The sequence below is a fragment of the Notechis scutatus genome, chromosome 2, assembly GCF_049901735.1.
Source record: "Notechis scutatus isolate UNSWTSFEM ecotype Mainland chromosome 2, rNotScu1.2, whole genome shotgun sequence".
Lineage (NCBI taxonomy): Eukaryota > Metazoa > Chordata > Lepidosauria > Squamata > Elapidae > Notechis > Notechis scutatus.
In genome coordinates this window covers 91339718-91365563 of record NC_142010.1, presented here as the reverse complement: position 1 = coordinate 91365563, position 25846 = coordinate 91339718, and the positions used below count along the sequence as shown (strand labels likewise).

The 25846-nt window shown below is 40.4% G+C and overlaps 2 protein-coding genes and 1 long non-coding RNA gene across 4 annotated transcripts in view; 1 reads left to right on the top strand and 2 right to left on the bottom strand.

The window, feature by feature from the left end:
• The window catches only part of PCYOX1L (prenylcysteine oxidase 1 like), a 9853-nt gene extending 3421 nt beyond the window's left edge, over positions 1-6432 (bottom strand). Inside the window, exons 1-5 of one of the 2 annotated variants that reach the window (XM_087955463.1) lie at positions 5932-6432; positions 4223-4429; positions 2361-2535; positions 1778-1989; positions 1484-1624 (exon numbers count right to left, since the gene is read on the bottom strand). In XM_087955463.1, coding sequence (XP_087811589.1) covers positions 1484-1624; positions 1778-1989; positions 2361-2535; positions 4223-4429; positions 5932-6061 — 865 coding nt within the window. In that variant the 5' untranslated portion in view covers positions 6062-6432. The remainder of the gene's footprint in view (positions 1-1483; positions 1625-1777; positions 1990-2360; positions 2536-4222; positions 4430-5931) is intronic. The other variant, XM_087955464.1, reaches the window with a different exon arrangement.
• LOC148132132 (uncharacterized) lies at positions 5952-15753 on the top strand. The gene is made up of 2 exons (XR_015747624.1): positions 5952-6202; positions 15526-15753. It is a non-coding gene; the product is annotated as an uncharacterized LOC148132132 (long non-coding RNA).
• On the bottom strand, positions 12792-25846 carry GRPEL2 (GrpE like 2, mitochondrial). The gene is made up of 4 exons (XM_026688343.2): positions 25739-25846; positions 19709-19865; positions 15713-15794; positions 12792-14777 (listed from the first exon to the last, which is right to left on the bottom strand). The coding sequence occupies exons 1-4, from the start codon at positions 25822-25824 to the stop codon at positions 14407-14409; spliced, it is 696 nt and encodes a 231-aa protein (XP_026544128.2). The 5' UTR covers positions 25825-25846; the 3' UTR covers positions 12792-14406.

Here is a 25846-nt window from a genome sequence, read left to right as displayed (position 1 = left end):
TGGTGACCATTTTTCACACTTACAACCACTGCAGCATCCCCATGGTCACATGATCGAAATTCAGACGCTTGGCAACCGACTCGTATTTATGATGGTTGCAGTGTCCCAAGGTCATGGGATCATGTTTTGATTACTTCTGACAAGCAAACTCAGTGGGGAAGCCAGATTCATTCAACAACTGTGTTCATAACTTAACAACTGAAATGATTTATTTAACAATTCCAGCAGGAAAGGTCGTAAAATGGGACAAAATTCCTTGAACAATTGTCTCGCTTAGCAACATACATTTTGGGGCTCAATTGTGGTCATACGTCAAGGACTACCTGTAGTTGTAGCTAATAGTTTGGGGGGTAGTGGTGGTGGTGATTTTTTTATTTATTTATTTTTCCAGCTTTTGTTCTATTGTACTTTATTAATTTATTTGATTCTTTTTGTTAGTTTTTCTTGTTTTTTTATTTTAAATATGGTTTTATATTCTGTAAGCCGCCTCGAGTTGCCATTGGGTGAATAGGTGGCGACATAAATTCAATAAATAAACAAACAAACAGACAGACAGACAGAGCTTTAAAAAGAAGAAACTCCTTTCCTTAATGCATTAAGGTAACTATATACTATGGAAGACTCAGCAGCCTCAGACAGTGGTTTGCACACAACACATGTACAAGTACAGACATTTCCCCTGGGCTTGCAGAAAACTGGAACAGCCAGCTGTGCACAAACCGATATCTACAACAACTGGGGAAATCTGCAAAGCAGCCACACTGAGTTTTCCTGAAGATATGGCTCTGGTAGCTTTGAAGAGGGGGCACCCAGCTCCTGCTAACCTGCTTTGTGACACTTTGGTTCGAAGGCTTTGTTCGCTTAAGTAGGTCTCTCTCTATCATGTAGCACAGTATCCGGTCAATATTTATTGTATGTACTGTATATCTCCGGATACACAATATCTGAATGCCGAGATTAAACCAGAGGGGATATTGTGTGAATCCAATGAACCATGGGTATGTGTGTTTGCTCCTTGCCACCACTCAGTAAAGGCACTCTCAGAAATGTTGGGTTTTTTTTTTCTGAAGAACCTTCCCTGAAAAGCAAAAAAAAAAAAAAAAAGACTCTGGATGTGATGAATTAGCCAGAGGTGTGAGAGAATGAAAACACGTTACATTTCCTTCCATTAAGTCCTAGGGTTGGGTCGTCTCTTCTGCTACAATTCTCTCACAGAATCTCTAACTAATCATTTATCCAGTGTGCAGCACATCCACATTAAAAGTCAGGGGCCACTTCTTTCTAAATTGCTTTCAAAATTCAGTCCTCTGGATCTGAAGTGCACCCATATGAAGGGGGAAATCTTGTCTTGCACAAGACCATTCGTTCATCCCACCATGTTTACTTGGTCTGCAGCAGCTCTTTAAAATCTCCAGCCCCCGCTACGTGGAGATCTTGGGATCTTATTTTCCACCTTGGATGAAGATGGGATTGTGTGGCATACCTGAACTGTGCAGAGAGATAGCTGTCACCCTGGCATGGATGATGTTGGCTTTGGTTAGCTTCAGCAAGCCTGAGCACACCAGCTTGTTGCCGCCTTCGACTGCCCATCGGTTGCCCTGTGCTCCTGCTAGCAACATGGCCCCTTAAAAAAGAAGTACAGAGGGGACTGCTGTCAAAGAGAATAAACAAGCCAAATGGTAAAACATTAGCCTTCCCTACGACATATTTGTCTCCCAGTCATGAGCAATGGCCTATTGAAAAAAGACTGGAGCCCTAGAAGATGGGTAGTACTCACCTGCAAATGCAGGCACCAGTACTGACTGGCCATAGTTGGCCCGGAGGATGGCCATGATGACGTCATCGATGAAGCGTTGTGTGACACCCACCTCCAGCAGGGACTCCACCACAGAGCGTTGCGTCATGTTGACAAAGGTGTCGCCCCCCAGTGAACGCAGGAGCTCCTCAAGATGAGAGAATGCGTAGCCATGGGCCTGATACTTGTAAATTCTGCAGGTCATAAAAAAGGGCAGGAAAATGTAGAGCACTATCGCAACCTTACTAGCAAAAGATTTGGCAAGGCAGAGTGCGATTCCTCCTCCCCTCACTTTGTGTGCATTCAGGAGGGGCTTGTCTTAGAAGTGTTCTTAAATTAATTCTGTGGCCCGGACTCAAGTCCAACTTAGCTGACCACTGCCAACTTAGTGGCTCTTGCTCCTGCCCTTTAAGGCCATTCCTTATGAGCTTTACAAGAAGTCTCAAGAATCTCCTTTAATACTACATTGCCATCATCTGGATAGAAGCACATTTGAGCGAAGGAAGATTGTCCCATTTTTCTCTCACTGCCCTGGAGGCACCAGTGATGCCTCTTTGTTACCTACCTCATGAACTTCTCCATTACTTCTTCTACCCACATTTGTAGACGCAGAAAGCTCATGCCATAATGCCACCAGAGCCGAAAAAGGTTGAGTAGGTACCAGTCTGTCTCCTCAAGGACAAATTGTTCCCCAGTGAAGATGGCACTCTTTCCTGCCACTTCTCGACGGTGTTTCAGTCCTATAGAACAGAAAGCAAGGTCCAGTAAGAACAGAAAACAAGGTCCAGTTTTTACCATGATGGGCTTTGCAAGAGAGTTGACCTTCTTGATCTCTTTTGCTGTCTCCTTCTAACTTGCATTAATTCTGAGAAATCTTTCTCGGTCATGATTTTAATAGAGTTTCTCATTTGTTATCACACTCATTCATGCTTTTCCCATTTTGGCACTGCAGGGTTCCCATGAGTGGCCGGATTTTGTTACCCCCAAAACAAACAAACACCTGCTTCACCTTCATCCACACCAGTGGGTTGAATCTTAAAAAGCAGTGAAGACTGCTTAAGAAAATAAAGACAATCCCCAACTTTATTTAAAAGTAAAAACAACTTGGGTTTCTGCTGGACTCTGACATAACAATGTCTAGAATTAATTTGTCTGGATGGCATATTGTCTCCTTTCCCCTTCAGCCCAAATCATACACTGAGACCTGTGTCGGTCAATCTGTGAAAACCCAACTTTTAGCTCACAATGGTGTTGCTAAAGGGAAAAAAGAGAGGAGGGAGCCCTATATATGCTTCCTTGAGTGCGAGTAAAAGGGAGGAGTCTAGGTTCCATAAATTATATAATATTACAGGATTGATTGCCCATTTTCAGTTTTGTGTCAAGGCAGATTTAATAATTTGATGTTGTTACAATTAATACATTATATTAAGTATAATACATTAGTGTACATTACATTATAGTTACATTCCTCTGAAGGAGTGGAAAGGCTCAGTTGAAGATGGCATATATTGATTTATCAAATTTATGGAGTTGCCTATCTCTACTCTGGGTAGTGCACAACAATCAAAGACAGCAACAGATATAAAAAACATATTATACTTTAAACCTATTATATTTTAAAAATATAAAAATCCATATTAAAAAACAAAGTTTGTAAAAAAAAAACCCAAATACATAAACTCTAGGCGAAGGGAAAATAAGAATGGCTACCTCAACTTTGGAACCATGTAAGCATGTTATATGAGGATTCCCTTCGATTTAGATCAGGGGTGTCCAACCTTGGCAACTTTAAGACTTGTGGACTTCAACTCCCAGAATTCCTCAGCCGGCTTTGCTGGCTGAGGAATTCTGGGAGTTGAAGTCCACAAGTCTTAAAGTTGCCAAGGTTGGACACCCCTGATTTAGATTCTCAAAGTCCGCCAGAAGGTTGGGCTAAGAAAAGGAACTGGTCCAAAGTCACTCAATGAGGTCCATGTTATATGGAGGTTTGACCCTGGCTTTCCCTCAACTCAGTTCAGCACTGCTTTATATCAAGCACATTGTCATGATGTGTATATATACATATATATGTATGTACATATGTACGTATGTACACACACACACACACACACACACACACACACACACACACACATATGAATTAGGGGGAAAAAACCTTCTGAACTGGAATCTCCCCCAAATAGTCCAATTGTATTCCAAAAGGACAAATGGAAATGGAATGGAATGTTTGGGCAGGAAATGACAGGCTGCCTGAATAGAAGTGAGTGAGCTCCGTTGTATCAGAACAATGATTGCTGATTCCTGATCTCATCTATCTACCGTATCTGAGGAACCAAAGATCTGCCATATCCCCCAAGCTCAGAGGCAATAAAAGGATATGCAGAAACCAAGCTTGAAGTTTATACATCTAGGGTCAATCACTCTTACCCAATTGCTGCACAAAGTCCTCCATGTGTAAGTTGAGAGAATGGAAGAAGGCCCCTCCACTTTCGTAGGACTGCTTGTTGACTGTAACTGTGGCCAGGCGACCTCCCACCACAGCCTTTTCATATACATCCAGCTGTACCTGCGGCCCAAACTGCTGCTGCAGGAAATAAGCCACGGATGAGCCGCCAATTCCAGCTCCCACCACAGCTGCCAAAGCAAAGCAAGTGTGTTAAGAACCATCATAAAAAGATCCACCTTCAATCAATAGATATAGTTTCCCAGGAAGAGGATTGCTCAAACCACATCTTTGACTAATAGCAGGGATATAATAAATTAATAAAAAGAGAGCCAGTTTTCTCTAGTGCAAATGGTGGCGAACCTATGGCATGTGTGCCGGAAGTGGCATGCAGAGCCATTACTGCCGGCACGCGAGCCCTTGCCCAGAAAAGGTCTACTGCGCATGCGCGTGCACCAGCTGATTGTTGGGTATCTGGCACGCATGCGCGTCGGCATGGAGGTGCACGGGAGACATGTGCTCATGCGCTGAAGTGTATGATGCAGGGGGGTCACGCACGCATGTGCAGAAGCCCACAGCGTGGTCGTGCAGGTTGCATGCGCATGCGCAAAAGCACATAGTGCGGATCGCATGGGTTGCACGCACAGGGGGGGGTTATGGGGCCCCCGCGCGCATTGCCTTCTGGATGATGGCACGCAAGCGTGAGCGCACAAGCCTGCACGCAATTATCAGCACAGCAGCCCACAAAGGTTAGCCACCACTGCTCTAGTGCTTCAGACACCAGGAAAGAAAGCAGGAAACTTAAGTTGTAGTCCTGCCTTAGGCATGAAAACCAGCTGAGTGACTTCGGGCCAGTCACTCTCCCAAGCCCAACCCACCTCATAGCCTTGTTCTAGTGGGGAAAAATAGAGTAAGAAGGAGTATTGTGTGTGGATTTGCCACTTTGAGTTCTTTATAAAAAGTAATAAAGGCGGGATATAAAAAAGAATAAAACGTTTTTTCTGGCTAAGTCTGAGCCGTGGTGGCACAGTAGTCAGAATGCAGTACAATTCTCACTGGCTCAAGCCTTCCATCCTTCTGAGGTTGGTAAAATGAGGAGCCAGATTGTTGGGGCCAATATGCTGCCTCTGTAAACCGCTTATTGAGAGGGCTGGAAAGCCCTGTGAAGCGGTATAAAAATCTAAGTGCTATCGCTATTGCTATTCCAATCGAACTTCAAAACTGGTATCTCACACTATTTCATGGCTAGGCCAGCCTTCCTCAACCTCTCAGTGTGTTGGGACTGTCATTCTGAATTTCTAGCCAAGTCAGCCAATGGCTGAGACTTCTGGGTAGAGTAGATCCAGTGTACCTAACCTCTCTCATAAAAGAAGCAGGGATAAAATATACACACCGACCCTGCCATTGGGCTGGCTTGGCTTTTTTGATTTTGTTTTTAAAGAGCATCGCCGGAGAAATTTCAAAGCACGTGTCGGAAACACGACTACTCCAGGACGGCCACTAAAACGCCAAACCTAGAACCCAGATCAGCTCCCTTTTCAGCCCTCACCGCTTGCTTTTACGCTCGTATTTCCCCAGCGCCAATGCGGGAAGCTCCAAGCTGCAGAAGCCCACCTTACGGGGGGGCCTGGTGGCGGTGGGTGGCGAACGGGAAGCCGCGAACTGCCCGCTGCCATGAAAGAGCAACGCCTACCTATTTTGCTCGGCGGAGCTGCATCCCCTGTCGCAACGAAGGAAAGCTCCGTTCTCATCCCCCCTACGGCTACGGTAAGAAACAAAAGGCACCGGGCGGGAGAAGGCGGCTGAACAAACTCTGCCGTCATGGTGGCAACGGGGAGGCGGCGGCGGCGGCTGCAAAAGCGAGAAAGCGCCGCTGAACGGCGGAAACCAGCCCTGCCTCCCCCGGATGCTTCTGCCGCAGCGGCCGGCGACTTCGCAGCTTTCTGGCCCGCGCGCTTCCTGAGGTATTTTTTGGGGGGGGGGGGTGTTGGGTGGAGACGCAGCGGATCGTCGGGCTGCGCCTCCCGCGGCCTTTCTGACCTTGGCGGGGCGGATCGCAGGCAGCGACGGCGAACGAGGCAACCTCTATTAATATAAAAGGGGGGAGTCCTTTGCTTAGCGGAGGAGGTCGCCTCTTCTGGCTCGCTCCAGCGCGAGCGCCCCTTGCAGGAAAGCCTGAAATGCCAAGTTGGTGAGATGCGCTTTCAAACCCACAGCTCCGAAATTCAAGTTTTCTGACAGAGTCGCTTCCGGAAGCCACTACCTCAATCAGTAGGTTGCAAAAGCCCTGTTTTCTCGGCGCTGTAAGCTTGTGCTGCTTTCCCGGGTTAACCTTAACTGAGCCCTTTGGAGTGAAATATCCATGGTGTTTTCTGTATTGTTTCTCCGTGTCATATATGTGGGTATATCCATAATTTATTGATTTAGTCATGTTTATGTAGTGTGTATTAGAGGCGGAGAGACCCTTTGAGAGCTGAAATTCCATTTTAATGTATGCCAATTAATGTACATTCAAAATGACAATAAAGTTATTCTAATTCTAAAGGTAATCCTGGGGAAAGAGGGGGGGGTGTTTGGGGGTTGCACTACAGAGGCGCAACTCTCCAGGAAGCGACTTTGAGTCTGAAAGGGAAGAGAGAGACCGCTTCTTCTGGCTCCGGAGATTTTCCTGCAATGGTGCATTAGGTCAGGTAGTACTCGAACAGAATAGGAATAGAAATAGGAATAGGAATAGGAATGGAATGGAATGGAATAGAATAGAATAGAATAGAATAGAATAGAATAGAATAGAATAGAATTCTTTATTGGCCAAGTATGATTGGACACAAGGAATTTGGTGCAAATGCTCTCAGTATATATAAAAGAAAAGATACATTCGTCAAGAATCATAAGGTACAACACTCAATAATAGTCATAGGGTACAATAAGCAATCAAATAATAAGCACCTGGCTTGTTTTTCTTTTACTTAAATCCAGAATTTATCCAATGTAGAGCGCGTTTTCCAGACAGACCGAAACAAGAAGTAGCCACTGTGTTCCCTTGGCGTGGAAATCATAAAATTAGAAGTTTATAGTTCAAAGCCATTGAACACCCCTCCCCCAAATGATAATTCACAACAGAACAGAATAACAGAGTTGGAAGGGTCTTCTAATCTAGTCCAACCTCCAGCCCAAGCAGGAAACCCTGTACCATTTCAGACAAGAGGCTGTCCAGTCTCTTCTTTGAGAAAACAGGTTAGCCTGCCATATCCACAACTTTAACTGAAATAGCTAAGTTGGATACCTGGATAATTGAGAGACTTATTTGTCTTGAATTGATTCTGCCTGCCCAATAGGTTCCAGCGGTGTGGATGTACTCCAGGTCCCCTCCATTGAACACTGCCATCTTGTGGGACTGAAGAAATATGTGTTTTCTGTTGCGGCCCTCTACCTCCAGAACAGCATCCCCCCCCCTCGAGATAAAGAGCGAGCCTGAGTCATGGTTATCCCAAAGTTGTTATTTTCAAGAGGCCTTCCACTTCCCACTATCCAGTCAGAGCTGAAGAAGCTTCTTGGATGAGAAGCAAAACATCTTCAAAGAAAAAGCAGAAAGTCTAGTTGCCTCTTGAAAAAAACACCTTTGGGATGTTCTCTCAAGGTTTTGGAAAGCTTTGAAAATTTGGCTTTGATCCCTGACTTGGAGTTGATATTTGCTATTTGTTTAATGACCCCTGCTATTAACTGTTTTTTATACCTATTTTAGTATTGTGCATTGCTTTAAAGTCTAGAGAAATTGGGCAGCCAATAAATTTAAATCATTTAAATAAATACAAATGGCTCTTATTTAATTAACAATTACTCATTCAGCAAGCATTGACTTGCTTGATTTCAGTGCTGAATGAAGGGTACTTACGATTAGCTCTCATACTTGTATGTCAGATCGTGGTTACATGATTATTTCACAAGAAGAGTTCTCCACTCCTCTACTTCGTTGTAGAATACCTTATGCCACCAGACTTGAAATTCTAGAACTAGAAAACCTTGAATTACTCCGTCTTCGGTCTGATTTAAGCATGGTATATAAAATCAACCATAACAACACAAGAGCACACAATAGATACAAACTCAAAGTTAACCGCACCAAACTTGATTGCAGGAAATACGACTTCAGCAATAGAGTGGTCAATGTCTGGAATACTCTACCCGACTCTGTAGTTTCTTCCCCAAACCCCAAAAACTTTAACCTTAGACTGTCTACTATTGACCTCACCCCTTTCCTAAGAGGTCTGTAGGGGCGTGCATAAGCGCACCAACGTGCCTACCGTCCCTGTCCTATTGTTTCTCTTATTCTTCTTTTATTTTTCTTATATGTACCCATTTCATGTATTCACAACTATGTATACACTTATACTTATTATCTTGTAAACAATTGGCAAATCAAATAAATGAATAAATAAATAAATAAATAAATGATTGCCATTTGCTACCATCTTTTTGCTTCCTAGAAGCATGGTCAATGGGGAAGCCACAAAAGGTGGCATGTGGCAGAGGTGGTATTCAGCTGGTTCTGACCAGTTCTGAGAACTGGTAGTGGAAATTTTGAGTAGTTTGGAGAACTGGCAAATCCCACCTCTGACTGGAGATTTTACACTATCCTTCCCCTGCCACGCCCACCAAGCTACACCCACAGAACCAGTAATAAAAAAAATTTGAATCCCACCACTGGCAAATGGCAACCAAATGTCTTCACATAACAATCCACAGTGATTTGCTTAATGGCAAATGTAAGTACCAGCATTTCTGTTACTAAGGCAGAGCAGTTACATGATATCTAACTACATGACATTTATGACTGCATAATTTAGCAACAGAAATTCTGGTCCCAATTGCTGTCATTAAGTGAGGACTACCAGTAGTAAGTTGAGTTAGAGCTGATTAGTACTTACACATGAGAGCTGGAAATTCGTAAAGCTGCATGAAATCCCCAAAGACAGATGAAGCAATTCACCCCTATGTTGCTGCAAAAACAAAACAAAACCCAGCATAGATATGGCCATGTGGTCACCAGAATTGAGCTTGACTCAAGAGATATTACACCAACTTTAAGTCTCCCATGCAAAGCCATCTAGCTAGGTATACTAGAGTGAATGGGCTAGATATGCACAACACACTGAACTACAGTGTGTTGAACTAGAAATTAACCAAGCTTGTTCTGGCCACATACGACACAACCTGTACAGTTTATAGTTAGATGTTCATGTATCAAACTCCTAGATAAGTCTACTGGATGGACAAAGCCAGTAAGGAAGGGGAAAAAAATTAAGATCTCCCTCTGACACCACTAGGGCTTTTGCTTTTGTCCTGGAACTGGTTATTTTTTTAAAAAATCAGGAAACTTATCTATATAATCACAAATTACAAAAACAGATTTATTTGTGAGCTGTTTTGTAGGATTTATATCTTGAAAAGTGGAATATAAGTAATCTCTATAGACACGTAGCTACGTGTATATATAGCCATGACTGTATTTCCTTTTTAGTAAACAACATTACACAAGTGCAAAAAAGGATGCATATAGATGAAGGCATTGCATAAGAAAAGGAAACTACATCTTATTTATAGCAGCAGCATTCACTGTTATGTCATTCTCTTGTCCATCCAACTTCCCCTTTTCCTCCTCTGTATATTCAGCTCACTTCCACAGAATTAAGTGGGCTGAAGTATGCTTTTATGCATGGTCATTTTTATTTTTTTGGAAGACATATCAAACCATATGCCATGCAGTCTCCTTCTGCCAGCATTTAAAAATTTATAGATTCATCGTCCCATCTTTGGAAACATTCAAGCAAGATACACAAATGTATCTCTTTGCTCTAATTTTTCACTGTTTACTCAATGACCTTGGTCTTTCATAAACTAATTTTCAGTTAGATGTTCCTAATTGCATCCAACTTTGGGCATATCATTTGGGCTCTCAGCAAAGAGCACTGTGTTATCTGGATACCAAAGTACACACATATTTACTCCCGCAACCCACACACTTCAGATATCTCCACAAGCATTCCTGAATAAATGAAAGAATATTGCACAATGGTGCCTTACTCTGTTGAGCTATTTGCTAAATGTTCTCATGCATGCTTTCTTTTCAAGCACACTTTCTTTCCATCGTATTCCTTTCTTATCACAATCAGCAACCAACTTTTCCTTCCTTATTTGCACAAAGCATTCCACAATTCAAGCCCATTAATTTTATCACCCTTTTTTTTCCTCAATCAGCAATTATACAGTTGTTTTCCTTCTCACACACATACATACATTCAATTATGTTGAAAAACAGAAATCTGCCTGGCACCTCCCTATATAAAGCTGCCCTGAATTAACTTCTAGTTAAAACTTCTTTAGCTAAGGATAAAAGGAAACCCACTTTGTGCATCACATCTGAGCCAAATGCTCCTAACAACAGAAAAGCAGCTAGCAAGCAATTTCTGAAAATGATTAGAAAAGTATGTGAACCCAGCAGTCTTTTAAAGGTGTCAGCCATGATTGGAGCAACATGGCTATTTCCTTCTCTCCCAATGTTCTAAACCAAGGGTCTTCAAACTTGGCAAGTGTAAGACTTATGCACTTCAACTCCCAGAATTCCTGAGCTAACATGACTGGAGGACGAATTCTGGGAGTTGCAGTCCACAAGTCTTAAAGCTGTCAAGTTTGAAGACCCCTGCTCTAAATCCACCAAAGACCATCGACTTGTGCACTTGTGCGCAATTTCAAACCCTCTCCTTGTCCAAAGAGGTATGATAAAGAGCCAATCTATTTGCTGGTCCTTCATTCCATTGCAGAGCAGTCTTCTGTTCACCATTTCTTCCCTAATGTCTTTATTTAAATTGTATTCACTCTGCTAAGACCCCTTTCCCCCCCACTTCCAAAACAATTTATTTTTATCAATATCATTGTGCATTTCTCTGCCCCTTGCTTTAGAATGGTTCTTTAATTACATTATTTGTAACTATCATTCTCTTAAGTGTATTTTCTCCTCCCCTCCCCATCCCAGTCATTCAGGTTTCTTTCATACTTTGCACTGTGTTTACTCCATGCATTTCTCTGGCACTCCATAACAATTATTTTGCTTCTGTTCTAAACAACAACTTGTGCATGCGCATTCCCTACATCATGGGTGTCAAACTTGCAGCATCACATGCTGGAGTGGGATCCTACCGGCATAACAACTGGTTCAGTGAACGTGCGTGCGTGCACACTATTTATAAATTACTGGCTCCAGCAAGCATTCACCTTCTGCTGGCGAGGGGCACTCGGCTGTGCCGCGCAAAGCAGCTGAGGATGAAAAAGCAGGGAATAAAGCACAGCCTAGAGCCTGGGCAGATGAGTGGGCAAAACAGAAGGTATTGTCGCAGTGAACCAGTTCAGTGTCAGCTGCTCTTAGGAGCTACCGGTTCTATAGAACCGGGCCGAACTGGTACAATCCCACCCCTCGTCACATGATGTATCGCGGTTTTTCCCTTCGTGGAGTTGGGGTGGGCATGGCCTGCGTGTGATGGACCTGGCCGCAGGCCACCAGTTTGACACCCCCTGCCCTATGTCAATTCTGCTGGAAGACTAACAGTACCCCTATAAATTAATCTTGATTTCTGATGACTCCATGACTTCATTTCCTAGCAACATTAAGGAAATGAGTTGTCATTGCCTCCTTTCAGAGCATTTGCCCAACGTCCCAATCTGGTTGACAACTGGAATTATTTTGACCTCCCACCCAAATATTCATGGTGTGTCCCTTCTTAGAGGTTTTGTATATCAATCAAGGGCAATTGGGTGCAATCACTTGCTGTTTCAATGAAATAAAAATAGCGGGATTGGAAGTATTGTCGTGTTTTTAGTAGCTGTATTTAGTTTTCTATGTAGAAATCCATTCTTTTTTTCCCCCCTTTCCACCTCAGGCTATGTCATTGTATGGTTTGGGAGGGAGGGGAGGGCCAGAAATATAGGCCAAAGTATGGCAAATTTATATTATATCTGGATCTATCACATGGCTGACCAAAGGATTCAACCATTGCATTTCTTAACTTCATCACTTCTTTTGTTGTCACATAAGCAAATGGAGGCTGAAGCATTTTGCATTCTGAAGTCCTGGGAAGGAAGAAAACATTCAGGAGGCAGGCTCTTCCCTGATTTACTCGTTATAAGAGAAGAGAGGTAAAGCACAATCAGGATTGCAAAATTCTGTTACTATATCTTAATAAAGGAAGTTGGTTTCTTGATCTAATGTACATCATTACATCCTGGTAAAAAACCCTTTCAGTAATTTGCCCCTAGTTTCACCTATCGGATAGCTGATTTTTTCATATCTGCTTGCTGTTCAAGAGTGATTCTCTGAGAAAATACTGTTTTATCAAAGCAGCAGAGATTCAATAACACACTTCATTACAGCTTCCACCTCAATTGTGTTTTGCTGCACTATATGGGCTTATTCTGAGTTGAATAGCTCCATAAAGCAGGCTTCCATTTGTCAAAGCTCACACTCTCAGGTTTGATCCTGAATTAAATTTACTCAGTGATTCTGTAACTGTTTTATTTTTATTTAAAAAAACTAAAACATAAAACAGATGACATCTAATCATTTCTAAATTAATATTTCTCTTCTTTAACATCTGCATTATCATTATCCCAAAATTGAACCCCCAAAAAAAAAAAAAAAAAAAAAAAGGCCAATACTATTCATCCCTTTCCATCACTGGTGATAATATGTTAGGCTGTGCTGGAAAATGGCAGTAGATTATTTGCAGAATTAACAGTCCACGAATCATTCTTATATTGCTGTTTACTAGTTCATCTAATCCAGTCAGTACATAGTACAGTACATAGTACCAAGGGAAGATCCTTCACAACAAGGATCTTGTTGTGAGAGACGCAACAATTTGAAATATTATGAACTGACCTGCTCCATGTAAGACACGTGTTTTATACTGAGTATTGATTTTTCCCACTTTAAAATTTAGGCTTAAAATAAAAGGTTTAGACTCTAGAGGACCTTTTATTGCATTAAGCCAATTTATGAAATATGGGAAATCTTGATGGTGAATTTGTGGGTTTGATGGGATAGCTAGATCATAATGTGGAAGACCAAATTCAAAATCAATTTAAGAGGAAAACAAATTATTTGGCTGGGCTTAATAATCCACTGTATTACTCAGTACCCCAAAGAGATGTTCATCTTCAATTTTTAACTAGCCAAACCATTCTTGTAAGACAGACAGGTATCATATCTCTCCTTGAAAGAAGCTTCTTGAAAAGTTCAAGAAAACAAAATATTATATTTACGTATGCATTTTCAGAAGTAATTTAGGAGTGAAAATATTTTACTGGCCAAAGCACTCAGGGAAATTTTGAGATCTAGAAAACATTCAAAAAGAAAAGTGTCAAAGCTTCAAGACTTGGCACATGCATCCTTGGGTTACAAATGCCCCAGAACTGTTAAAATTGCGTTCAGAAGGAAGTAAGTCTTGAACTTAAGTGGTTAAGTGGTGCCTTGAATCTTCTCCAAAACATGTACTTGGCCGATTGTAAAAGAACCACAGAGCTACCATTGTCCACATATTTAAAGGTGAAAAAACAAACATTAAAATCTTGTATTGTTTAAGGAGAATGTCTCAAAGAACACATGAATAAATACATAAATGGAAAAAAAATCCAGACTGATATAAGAATGACTCTGGGTTACTGTAAACAAAGCTCAGATGAAATGTATACCACAGATTATAAAAAAGGAAGATGGGAACATAGTGTGATTAACAAGCAAATTAAAAATAAATCTCGGAGGACAGCCTTTTTTCAGAGAACAGGATCCAGTTTTAGTCACCCTTGAACAGACCTATTGAAATCAATGGAATTTTACTGACTGACTTTTCAATAGGTCTGTGCCTTGTTGGAATGAATCCTACATTCCTTTTAATGCAGGCGTAACATTAACAGTTAGAAAAGAAAACATTTGTGAAACAACCGAAAAAATATCTTTACACAACAGGAAAAACTAACATTGAATAATAACAGCTTGAAAAGGAAGGACAAATGATCATGCCAATCCTGAGAGACCAGCAAATCATACCGGTGTGGCTTAATAAATAAAGCAGCAGTGATGATGTGGACAAAACAAAATAAGTTCACAGGATCCCAATTGCTAAGATTCAGGTTCATCACATTCTTGAGATTCTACTGCCACCCCGACATGTGCATGTCTGATAGTGCGGCCATGAAGTTTGTAACCATCCACAGTCACTAAAGCCACAGTGCCCGGTTGCATATCTTCTGCTGGCACATGACAAACAATTTCGTGGTCATAGGGGTCATATTTGCCACCAATGGGGTTCATTTTTTGCAGACCGTGCTTAGTAAAGATGCTCTGTAGTTTGACTTCTATAAGAGTCAGGCCTTCACAGATCTTATTCAGGGTCAGAGTTGGGTCATCATCATCATCATCCACAACAATCTCCAAAGTTGTCTTCAGGATATCTGCTACTTCTACCAGATCTCTACAGAAACTCTGGATGCCTGCAGGCACAAAGATTGGCAAAAAAATCAGGATGATAATAGTTCAGGAGGATAAAAACATTTTGGGATCTTATCTAAAGTAGAAGGACTTCCTGAGCCTGGGCCTCAGGGACAACAGTATTTACACTGATTTGGTTTGATGCTTCCACCAAATTGTACCATCCAGATATTATATACGTTTACATCACTAGAATATATTTCTTTTAACCTGTAAAAAAACTGTTCAGTCATAGCAACTATCTTCTTTTGAGGTTTCACTCTATTTTCATCTTCAGGTCACTAATGAGTTAACCCAATTATTTTATACTCCGTTTTATTTAGTAACATGGAGCAATAAAATTGTGTTTCATAGGCTATTACTGACTTTGATCCCCAAATGATCAATTATTACATTTATAACCTGCCTTTCATTCAGGCACGCGGGACTGCGAACACACCACTCTCTTCTATTTTTCTAGTACCAATAGGTGGCTTTGGCTGCAAGAGGGTAAGTGGCCCTAAGTTACCCAACAGGCTCCCACAGTTGACAGGAAATTTTAATGTAGGCCTCTATACTTCTACTCCAATACCTTAACCACTACATTTCACTGAGATGTTTTCACTACAGCTTTAATTTTTATCAATTAAGTTGCTTTACTGTGTATTTTGTTTTTGTTTCACTTGACACTGTAAACTGTTGTGTAATAAATATTATGAGTCACCTTAACTTTAAGGATGGATTATCTAAACTAGTGGTATCTTTTTTCAGGCTCACACAGAACTTAAAACATTGCTGGACTCCTTTAATGAAGAGAAGAGGTGCTGGACTCATCTGAGATGCAAAACGTTTCTTAGGAGTCATTTTCAATGTGTGTAGTCATAAGAAATACCACTGGAGATATACAGGTAGCACTGCAACAAACTCTGGCACAACATTGGCCTGTTTGTTTACTTACCAAAAATCTTAGCATCCTCAACAAATTTTTGTGTTCTACGCCTGACATTTTCAGAATCCATTAGGGCTCTTTGGTATCGTTCCTACATGCAGAGAAGAAGCAGAGTCAGATTAAAGAATTTTAATCCAGGTAACAGAGGATTAGAGGATTTCCGTATCACTGCAAATATTTAATACAGGTTGGAGAGACAACATACTCATAGACAATAGAGTTATTTACTGAAAAAAATAGACTGATGTAGAAGCCCCATTAGTAAATATTATCTTGATATCAATCTCCAGTTCTCCAGGAGGGATGCATTTACAAGATTGACATTTACAAGATTGGCATTTACATGATTGACAGTTTAATTCCCAGATAGGGAAACCATGGCCCGAGATTAAAAAGGATCCTCCTGATGAGGACAGATGCTTATTTTACCATATAACAAAATATATTCCCCACAATCCTTTCTCTAGGTTTCCCCCCACAACTGTTCCTTCTCCAGGCTTTAGTTCTTTTAAAAACTGTAGGTAGGAAATAGCTGAGTATTGTAGCTAAAATAAGGCAAACACCTCTAAAGGCTTTAAACAATCTGCAAGAAGTTGAAAAAAAATCCAGATAAGCGAGAAGGGAACTTTAGCTTCAAGCATAAGCTTGTCTTAGGAAGCAAGCAACAGATTCAGCTAGAAATTCTGCATAAGATGAATTATTTTGACTGGATTTTTTTTTAATATAATTTACTTTCTCTGGTGTTTTTTTTCCCTTTGCACAAGTTCAGTAATTCTGTGTTGTTTGCAATTTGGACCCCCCTTGTAGCAGTTAGCTCTAAATAGGAGAATGGCATTACCTTTGCTATAAAGTTCCTCCTAAGTTGCTACCTGAGATTTGATCTTCCTTTCTTCCTTCCTTTTCCTTCCTTCCCTCCCTCCCTCCCTGAGGGGCTCTAGGCAATTTGCCATAGGCAGTTCATTTACCATTGAATGCTTCCTTCTGACTATCTAAAGAGACTTTCCTTCTCTCTCTTTTTTGTTTCACAGCAAGCCTTAATTTTTATTTAACACTTAGAAGATTTCCTAAACCAAAGGACAGAGAAGGAACAGTTCACTTGAGCCCCATGCCTCAATACTCTAGAGGCAGCCAGTGGTGATACAGAAATTCTTTATTTTTTTCCTTTGCCAGTAAAATAATACAGGGTGTGGGGTCATTATCTTTCTGGCAAGTTGGGGATGGTGTGTGTGTGTGTGTGGTCCTAGATGAATCACTCCCTGGAAGATAGGTGGTGGCAGCAAGAACCACCAACCACAATACTAAGGTCAAATTGGGCTTCGGTGTATAGAACTGAAGGGAGTTTGGAAGAAGTAGTTGAAACTTGTTTTTATCTATCCTACCTCTTACCACCATAATCATAAACAAGAAATAGGTAAAATGACCATTTCAGAGACCCTTTTCACTGGCCCTTGAAGTAAAATAAATTAAATTTCTGAATTTTAATGTTTAATACAATAAATATATAAACAATAAAAAGTTAAAATAATAAAATAAAATAATAATCCTAAAAGGCAGCTTCTGTAAGCATCCAGGAGTCAAGCTAGACTCAAAGGAAACATTACACTCTGCCTATCTCTTCCTCACTTACTGCCCAATAACAGCAGTTGAACTTACCATGGAGTAAGTCACTGGAAGGTGGCCAGGACAAGAAAAGGTTAACTCTGCTTCTTCTAGCTAGAAGCTGGATTTAAGACTTCTTCTTGTCCCATGAAGGAAATTCCTTCCCTTCAGTCACATGTATTGACTTCTGCTGAGTATCGTTCAATTCTTCCTATATTGTATATTCCACTACAACAAAATCGTTAAGACACATAGAGATGGAAGATTAATGTGTAACTGTTGGTGAAAGATGAGTAGCTCGTATCCCAATCCTGCTTGGTTTCCTAATCTTCTTCTATTCTATATAGGGTGGGGTTGTCAGTTCCATCTTCCAGTGACCATCAGAAAAAACTCAACTACTATTCTTGCTCACTGGAGACACAGTTGACAGGAAAAGAACATATTGCAGCAGTATTCCCATTTACAATTGATACCATCAAATAAGTTGAATTTATTTATTTTATAGCGTCTTATAAAGTTCCACTAGTTCCACCTGGATAGCTGGGTCTCTTACAGAATTGCCATGAAGGAAGGAAGGCTGTCTGTTGCTGGCTGTATACGCCACAGCAATGCGTTTTCCAACTTGAATGCCAAATGTAGAGTAACGAATTTTGTAGGTGATAAAAGTGTTACTATTTTTGTTCTCCAAAGGTAAGATTCTTAAGAGCTCTGCACCTATTTATCCAGAGTGAGGTTTGTTTTATAGGCTTGGCTGGATATGGACTGATGTTGAGAAGCACAATCTCTAATGCATAATGGAATCTGGAACTGATCTTCAGAATGATGGAAAGATCTAGTCACAGAATTACTTGGTCATGAAACACATGGATAACCAACCTGCGAATAAGAGAGAAAAGGCCATCTTCCAAATAAGCAGTGCCCTTTGCTCATCAAAAACCAACCAACAAGTACTTTAAGCAGATGCGTGTCTGTGCAGCATAGCTCTCTCTCTCCAATCTGCAGGAAACCCAATATTTCAAGAACTTTTGTTTACATGTCACAAGTTTCTATTTTTTTTTATTACTATTCTTGGACCAGGTTAGTGATCGAGATGGTTTTACCACAAATATGGAAGGTCCATGTTCAGCAACTGATCTTATTTATCTTCCAGGCACAAGGTTGTAGCTACTCTGGACCAGTAGCTTAAAATATCCAGATGTTCTAAAAGGTACCACTGGTGTTCCTCTAATCTCCACCATGTCCTAAAGCTAGGGTCTCTAGTGCCAAGGTTGTTAGAATCAACTGTGCTTTGGGTAACTTCCTTTGCACATCATCTTGTATAGCAAAATGAAAGCAGGAGTACAAAGAGTAGTCCTTTCAGTCATGATCCCATCAGGATGCATTAGTACTCTCTGCTGCCTGATTGGGCTATAACCTTACCAATACAATGGGTTCTGTTGCCATAAATCTGGCTACGACTATAGACAATCTTGAGAGATATCTGTCATCAGGTGGGGAACCACAGAGATGACCTTGAAGAAACTATTCAGAGCCAGAGCATTTTAGGAAGAGATTCAAACTGATTCCTCCCTAATTCCCTCTAGTATCATAGGGAAAACAAGTCTGACTTGCAAATTTCTGTTATAATGGCTTATTTCAATAAAATACACTTCTAATCATTTGGTGAGTGTTTTTGATCTAGTCACTTTAAGGGGCTATCACATCATTAGGTTTTTCTATTGTATCCAATATATTACACTTGCATATTTATGATAACATCAAATGTTCATATAATTGAAGCTTGGTCAAGGATGGAAGAAACAGCTGCTGTCCAAATTCCCAGGCTGCTCCATGGTCATTAGGGCCAATAAAACTATTTCCTTCTTTTTTCAGTATCATTAATTCAGACATTTAAGACTGCTATCATCAAGGTTCCCCATGCAGAAGATGTAAATTTGTTAACTATTCTTTCTTCTTGGATCTCTTAGTATCCATCATCTTTCCCACTGGCATCCTGGTAAAGTAAAATAGATATCAAGTGGATTCATTCTCATGTGTCATGAGAAGCCAGATGTAGCCAAATTGGTCTTTGGCTCTTTTATTTGGAACAATGTATTTCTAAATTATCTTCAATTTCAGTTGCAATTTGATAGATGCAGCACTGTTAAGCTTTAGTCCAGAGGTCTCCAAACTTGGCAACTTTAAGACTTGTGGACTTCAACTTCAATTCTGGGAGATGAGTCCACAAGTCATAAAGTTGACAAGTTTGGGGATTCCTGCTTTAATCAATGACAAATACTCTATATGATCCCATAGATTAAAAATATATTTTATTTAAGTTAAAGGGCTGAAACTTTAAGAAAATGCACAGAAATTTAGAAGTGTGGATCCCTTATTCTGGATGTCAAACTAAAAAATGTTACTCACTGTTAAGACACGGAGTTGTTCTTCTAGCTTGATGGTCTTGTGCTCTAAATTTTCTCCCCTTGAGATCTGTCTAGGTTCATTCTGAGGATCTTCTGGGCCACAATCATCCCCTGTGCTCTTTTGTTGTGCAGCAGTACTGAAGGCGAAGAGCAAACCGCTGAAACAACAAAGGCCAAAAATGTAGAGAAGTATATATTTTCAAAAAATCTTTCCATTTCAAATTTATTTTAAAAAATAAAGATTCACTTATTAACTGAGGTAGCTAGAAAGCTTTTCGTTTCTATCAAGGAATCTAGCTGTAGCATTGTACTATAAGTTAAGGGTATTTTTGTTCACTTTTTTTGCAAAACGAAAAAGGATTTATTCATAGAATTAGACTGAAAAATGAATAGCTAGGAAGTTTCTACTTAGTTTGGAAATTTGATTCAGATGTTGCTGATTTACAGGTTGGACTCTATGATTATCATGGGCATAAGACATTATCTACTATGGTAGTTTTTTCACCCTGTCTAGCCACCTTCAAAACGTAGGCACAAAATGTAAGAAAGCAACTGCCTGACAAGGAAGGAGAGAGTTCTACACTCCTTATGATTTACAACACAAGGAAATATTTACAATTACACTGTGAGCTAACAATGTGTATATGATCAACAAAATGGAAACAGAGCAGGCATCTATTTTCTATGCTTATTAGAATTTTAGAAATGTAAATGTCTTGTTTTACAAAGGATTCTATCAACATCCCATAATGTAACAGACAACGATGTACTTTATTGTTCAGTAGAGGTGATTTCACTCAGCTGAGTAATAGCTGCAGCAAATTTAGACATACCAATTTTCTGAGAAGATAGAATTCAATATACAAAACCTGAGTGAACAAAAAGATATTACTTCGTTTTCAATAAGGAAAACTCAGTTTTGCCACTGTTTCTTTGTGTAGCAGTTATGAAAAGATTCTGAATCCACATTTAAAGCTGCAGCAACATGGGAATCTTTATGGCAAATAGTCACACAGGCGTTTAATTAAATGTGCTGTTATTTGGAATTCTAATTTGTTTACCAATGATCTTTTGAATTCTTAGATATTGCCTAAACCAGGGGTCTTCAAACTTGACAGCTTTAAGACTTGTGGACTTCAACTCCCAGAATTCCTCTTCCAGTCATGTTAGCTCAGGAATCTGAGAGTTGAAGTCCATAAGTCTTAAACTTGAGAAGTTTAAAGACCCTTGGCCTAAACTCACATTTAATTTTAATCAATTCGGTTAACAATTGAGAGGGGCAATTGATTTTTATTAAAGACAAGTTATGCTAATAATTTGGGCAATAAGGATGGCAGCAAGTGAGCTTGTGAAGCTAAACATTAATAAATAAGAATATACTGTAATGTGGAATATAATTCAGACTTCCAGGCAATCTCTTCCAGCCCACAAAATCCTTAGCTTTTAGGATTTTGTTAATTTTATCTCCTCTCCAGCCAGTTTTTAAAGGGAAAAACAATTTCTCAAAAACAAAAATGCTAAAAAAAAAGGTTATAGTTTAGTATAGGGGTATCCACTCCGCAGCTCGTGGGCTGCATGTGGTCCTGGACAGCTAGTAATGCAACCGTACAAGATCATAAACTTTAACATGATATGCAGCCCAAGACAATTCATCTTCATTCAATGCGGCCCAGGCAAGCCAAAAGGTTGGACATGCCTCTGCTTGGTAGGTGAGTCTATAATAAATTGCAATATTTGAGTATCAGGAAACCATCGAGTTGATTATATCTGGATTTGGGAATTTAACTAGGGTTGGAGCTTGGTTAGTACCTAGACCACCAGGGAATATTTTGCTTTTTAATTCTTTTCTGCTTTTTCCAGAAGGCAAATTTTAAATCAACAAAATTTGAAGTCTTACCTGCCAAATTAATAGCAGGTAAGTAGGATTCCTGATCCTTTGAATTATCTCCATTCTTAGCACAAAGGCCCCCTTCAGCTGTCTCAATTGAAGGTAGAAAGGCTGGAGAAGGACAGCTCAGGACTGTGCATGTAGCCACATTTCTTCTTCACAGGTTCAGGCAAACACCTGAATGAGGCTTAGATTAGTGAGGCAGCCACTCAGAGGACATAAGCTTAAAATAAGTTCACAAACATTCAGAACAGCTCATAAATCTCCTCTCTAAAACAAGCTGCCCTTTAAATGCTTACATTTTCTCACTGGTTGTTTATATCTGAACATAACTGCACATGCTGTTTATTGCGTGACAGTGAGTTTGTATGAGCCTTTGCCAAAAGCTTACTTCAAGCAAATCACTGTCTAGACATGCACTCTCTTTTACCAGATCAGTAAATGTGCAACACATACCCCTTAATTTATAACACTTCCTGCTATTTCAAGTTAGCAACCTTCGGTCTTTAGGGCCAGATCCTAAAAATACTTTATATGTAAAAGAGCTGTCCTTTGTCTTTACCTGGTCAACCTAGAAAAACCTGTCTAAATGTTGAAATATTCAAATTGCATTACTTATTTGTGGCCTTGGGTGTGAACCATAGTTACAAGAAAAGAAGGAAGAAGGGCAAGGGACTTGCCTCAATGACAACAGCTGGAGGAGAACCACTTTTTTTCAACTGAGTCTGAGGAATTATTTTGTCAGAGTAACAAGTCAGATAATTCCAAAACACTAAATCACAGTGAGCACTCTTGTGTTTTTCATTACTATACCACTTCCAATTCTAGAATAGATTCCTGTACAGTGCACTCTGTGAGGCTATCTTTGAAAACAATACAAAAGCTTTCATTGATTCAATACAGCTGTTAGTTCTGTCTGGATGCTTCTAATTATTAGCAACCCATTTAATTTAGGGTTCAATAAAGGATGGCGAATTTTTGAACTTCTGAATTTTAAAAATCCAAGTTTAAAATCTAAACAGTGGATTCCTTCTTAATGAACCTGTCCCAAGAATTTTCTTTGGTTCTAGAAGTCCTGCTTTAGGCATTCTGCCATCAGACATACAGTGGGGATGAGTAAGTGAAAGAAAACTTTTTAATTTGATCAATAGTCATCTCCAAGAGATAGTACACTTGATACCCTGGGGTGAACATCCTCAGAGTAAAATTGAAGCGGAACCACATACCCTCAGAATGGTGTTGAAATCTAACTTGCTGGGGAAGGCCTATGTCTTTTGTAATATAGATGTTTGTACAGTTGACATAACTCTATCACATGCTGGGTGTTTGCCGATCCTTTACTAAGTTCAAAAGGAAGTTCAATGTTTAACTTTAGAATTTGCTGTGAAATCATTTACTTACATATAGGATAAGGAGTTTGCTTTCTTTGCTACTTTGGTTTATTCATCTGTGGGTCCGTAACACACAGAACAGAACTTTTGTGAAGTTTTTGTTTCTCAAATATGAATAGCCTGCTATCTCACAAACCACAACTCTAGGCAGCATACAACAATCAGACAACAACACATATAGAAACAAAAAAATATATAAAATCTAGATTAAAAAGTATCATAAAAAGAAAAAACACTACTCAAAGAGAGGATAAAAACAGTCTCTTAGCAATGGAATCACCTAAACATATTTCCAAGTCCCTGGTAGCCCCAGATCTGGTGACATAAGGTCTGGTCCATTCTTGAGGGATTTCTGGAATGTCAAAAGGAATAGACCCAATCTAATTTTGGGGGAGAGGGAAGAATATTCCATAAGGCAGGAATCATGGCAAGAATGCACATATAAATATACTATGTGTATACATACAATACATGGGATTTTCTCCACTTGTAATTAACAATGACACAAACATGTCCCTACATCTTTTTTTCTGCCATGGCTCCATGATCTTGTCTTTGCCATTCTAGTGCTTGGTCCATAAGCTAGATAGGCCTTATTCATCCTTAGCAGCATGCTCATCTTATTTTGACATCATTTAAAGACATCAAAATGTTTAAAATCTGCTAAGTTTTATGTTTGGAGGGAACAGGTGAAACAGAGGGAATAGAGGCAGGAAAAGGATCAGCAAATTTCATGCCAATATGATACTGTTGTAGATAATTGGATGGCACTATAACTCAGCACTCAAAAGCCCCTAAAATGTGTTTCATTTGTAAATTATGCTCTACATTAATATGCATAGCTTGTTTACCAATAGTAGTTGGTACTGCAGAAAAAAGGAGTTGCTGGAAAATGTATAGTGTCTCAACCTACCTGAACAAACTCAACTATTCCAAAGAATTAAGCCCAATGATTGGAACTTTTAAAAAATCATGTTGATCATCAGCAGTATTTTAAAGGTTTTGATTATGAGTTTGGGTTTCAAAGCTGTTTCAGAGAGATCTACTGTTTCCAGCCTGAGTCCTGACATTCAAGCCCCACCCTGCCCTTGTTATCTAAAGATTAAATCATGGCACCTGGACCAAACTGTTAATCTGAGATGTTTTGTTGCTCATCCAAGTAACTTCACTAGTCAAAGCAAAATTAGTTAGGCAGAATTTGCTTTGACTGATGAAGTTGCTTGGATGAGCAACGAAACATCTGAGATATAAGCGCACCAACGTGCCTACCGTCCCTGTCCTATTGTTTCTCTTATTCTTTTATTTTTCTTATATGTAACCATTTCATGTATTCACAACTATGTATACATTTATACTTATTATCTTGTAAACAATTGGCAAATCAAATAAATAAATAAATAAATAAAATATAAAACATCTCAGATTAACAAAGTTTAGTCCAGTTGCTATGATTCAACCTTTAGATACCTTTGGCCTGGATGACTGAGTCTTTGTTGACATTTTGTCCATGTTATTCTAATGTTAGTACTTAGAAATCAAGTGTCATTTTAAATATTTATGTTGAACAATTTTAATTTATACAATTAAAGAGATACCACAGACTGGAATAGCAACAAAAGCTGAGTCTCTTACAAGCTCATATCTTAATATAACAAGTTTCAACCCATTTGTTATATTTTAATATTGTGTTTGGTTTGCAAGTTGCTCAGAAAACTTGGAAGCAGCTGTACAACACTATTACTGTAACAGAAATGTGGTAGAGAAACTCCAGCCTTTTCTTCTCCTCCCCCAAATCAACCATCTCACCCAAATATCTTCTGCAGGGATTTCTCCTGCTTTCAAGGCAGCGTGAAATTTTTTTTGTGTTTTTTTTTTTTTTTGGGGGCTGTAAAATATTACCTCATTTAAAAGCGTGCAGGTAGAAACAAGCCTGTGCTGAGAGAAAAGTTAGAGAGAAAGAAAGGTGAAAAGGCCAGGCGGGGTGGGAGAGTGATGTCAGATACGTTCACTTCTGGCTCGGATACTGCAGGGAGTCACGCGAAACCAATGTCGCCCCCACGCTTCCTTCCCCACCCCAACCCTGACCAAAAATGGCTCTTTCACCCGATTGGAAAGAAGGGCGGAACGCGGCCTTTCTCTTTCACGGCTGATCTTCGCATCCATCTTAAGAAAGGCCGTCTTAGGGGCTCCAAGCAGCATTTCAGCGCCGCCCAAACCACCGCCAAGTCCAGCAAACCTGCCTGCATATCCACCCCCGCCCCTTTCTCTGCGGAGGAGAGGAGGAAAGTCACAAGTGAGCCCAAATTCTTGGGAAGGTACCGCTTGGCAAAAGATGCACCCGGGAACCAGGACTGCCTCCCCCCTTAGTTGCTTAAGGCTGGATGCCATTCCTGAGCACAGGCGAGGCGACCACAGCGAGGGAATCTGGGAGACAGCAGGAGGAGGAGGAGGGAAGGAGGGAGGGAGGCAACAGTCGCGACTCCCGCATCGCCTCGTGTTTCTCCGAGAGCCACAAGGGGCACCGAAAGGGAAACGGTTTAAATGGAAACCTCCTCCCAAGGAGCTTCGCTTTGGAAGACCCTCTCTGCAAACAGACACCAGGCAAAATAGAGCTGCACGCCGCCCCCTCCAACCTCAAGAAAGGGACCGCACGTTGGAGATGAGCCGCCGACTAGCCCGTTGGTCCCGCGGCGACGGAGGAGAACCAGCCCGAAAGCCAAGGACGATGGATAAAAGAGCGACTGGCCCGTACCTGTTGGAGTGGAACCGAGGGTAATTCAAGTGAAGCAAAGGGCTGAAGCAACTCCGCGCCGCTCGCACAGACCTGCCCGCTGCCATAACCGTCGCCACCAGCCTGACT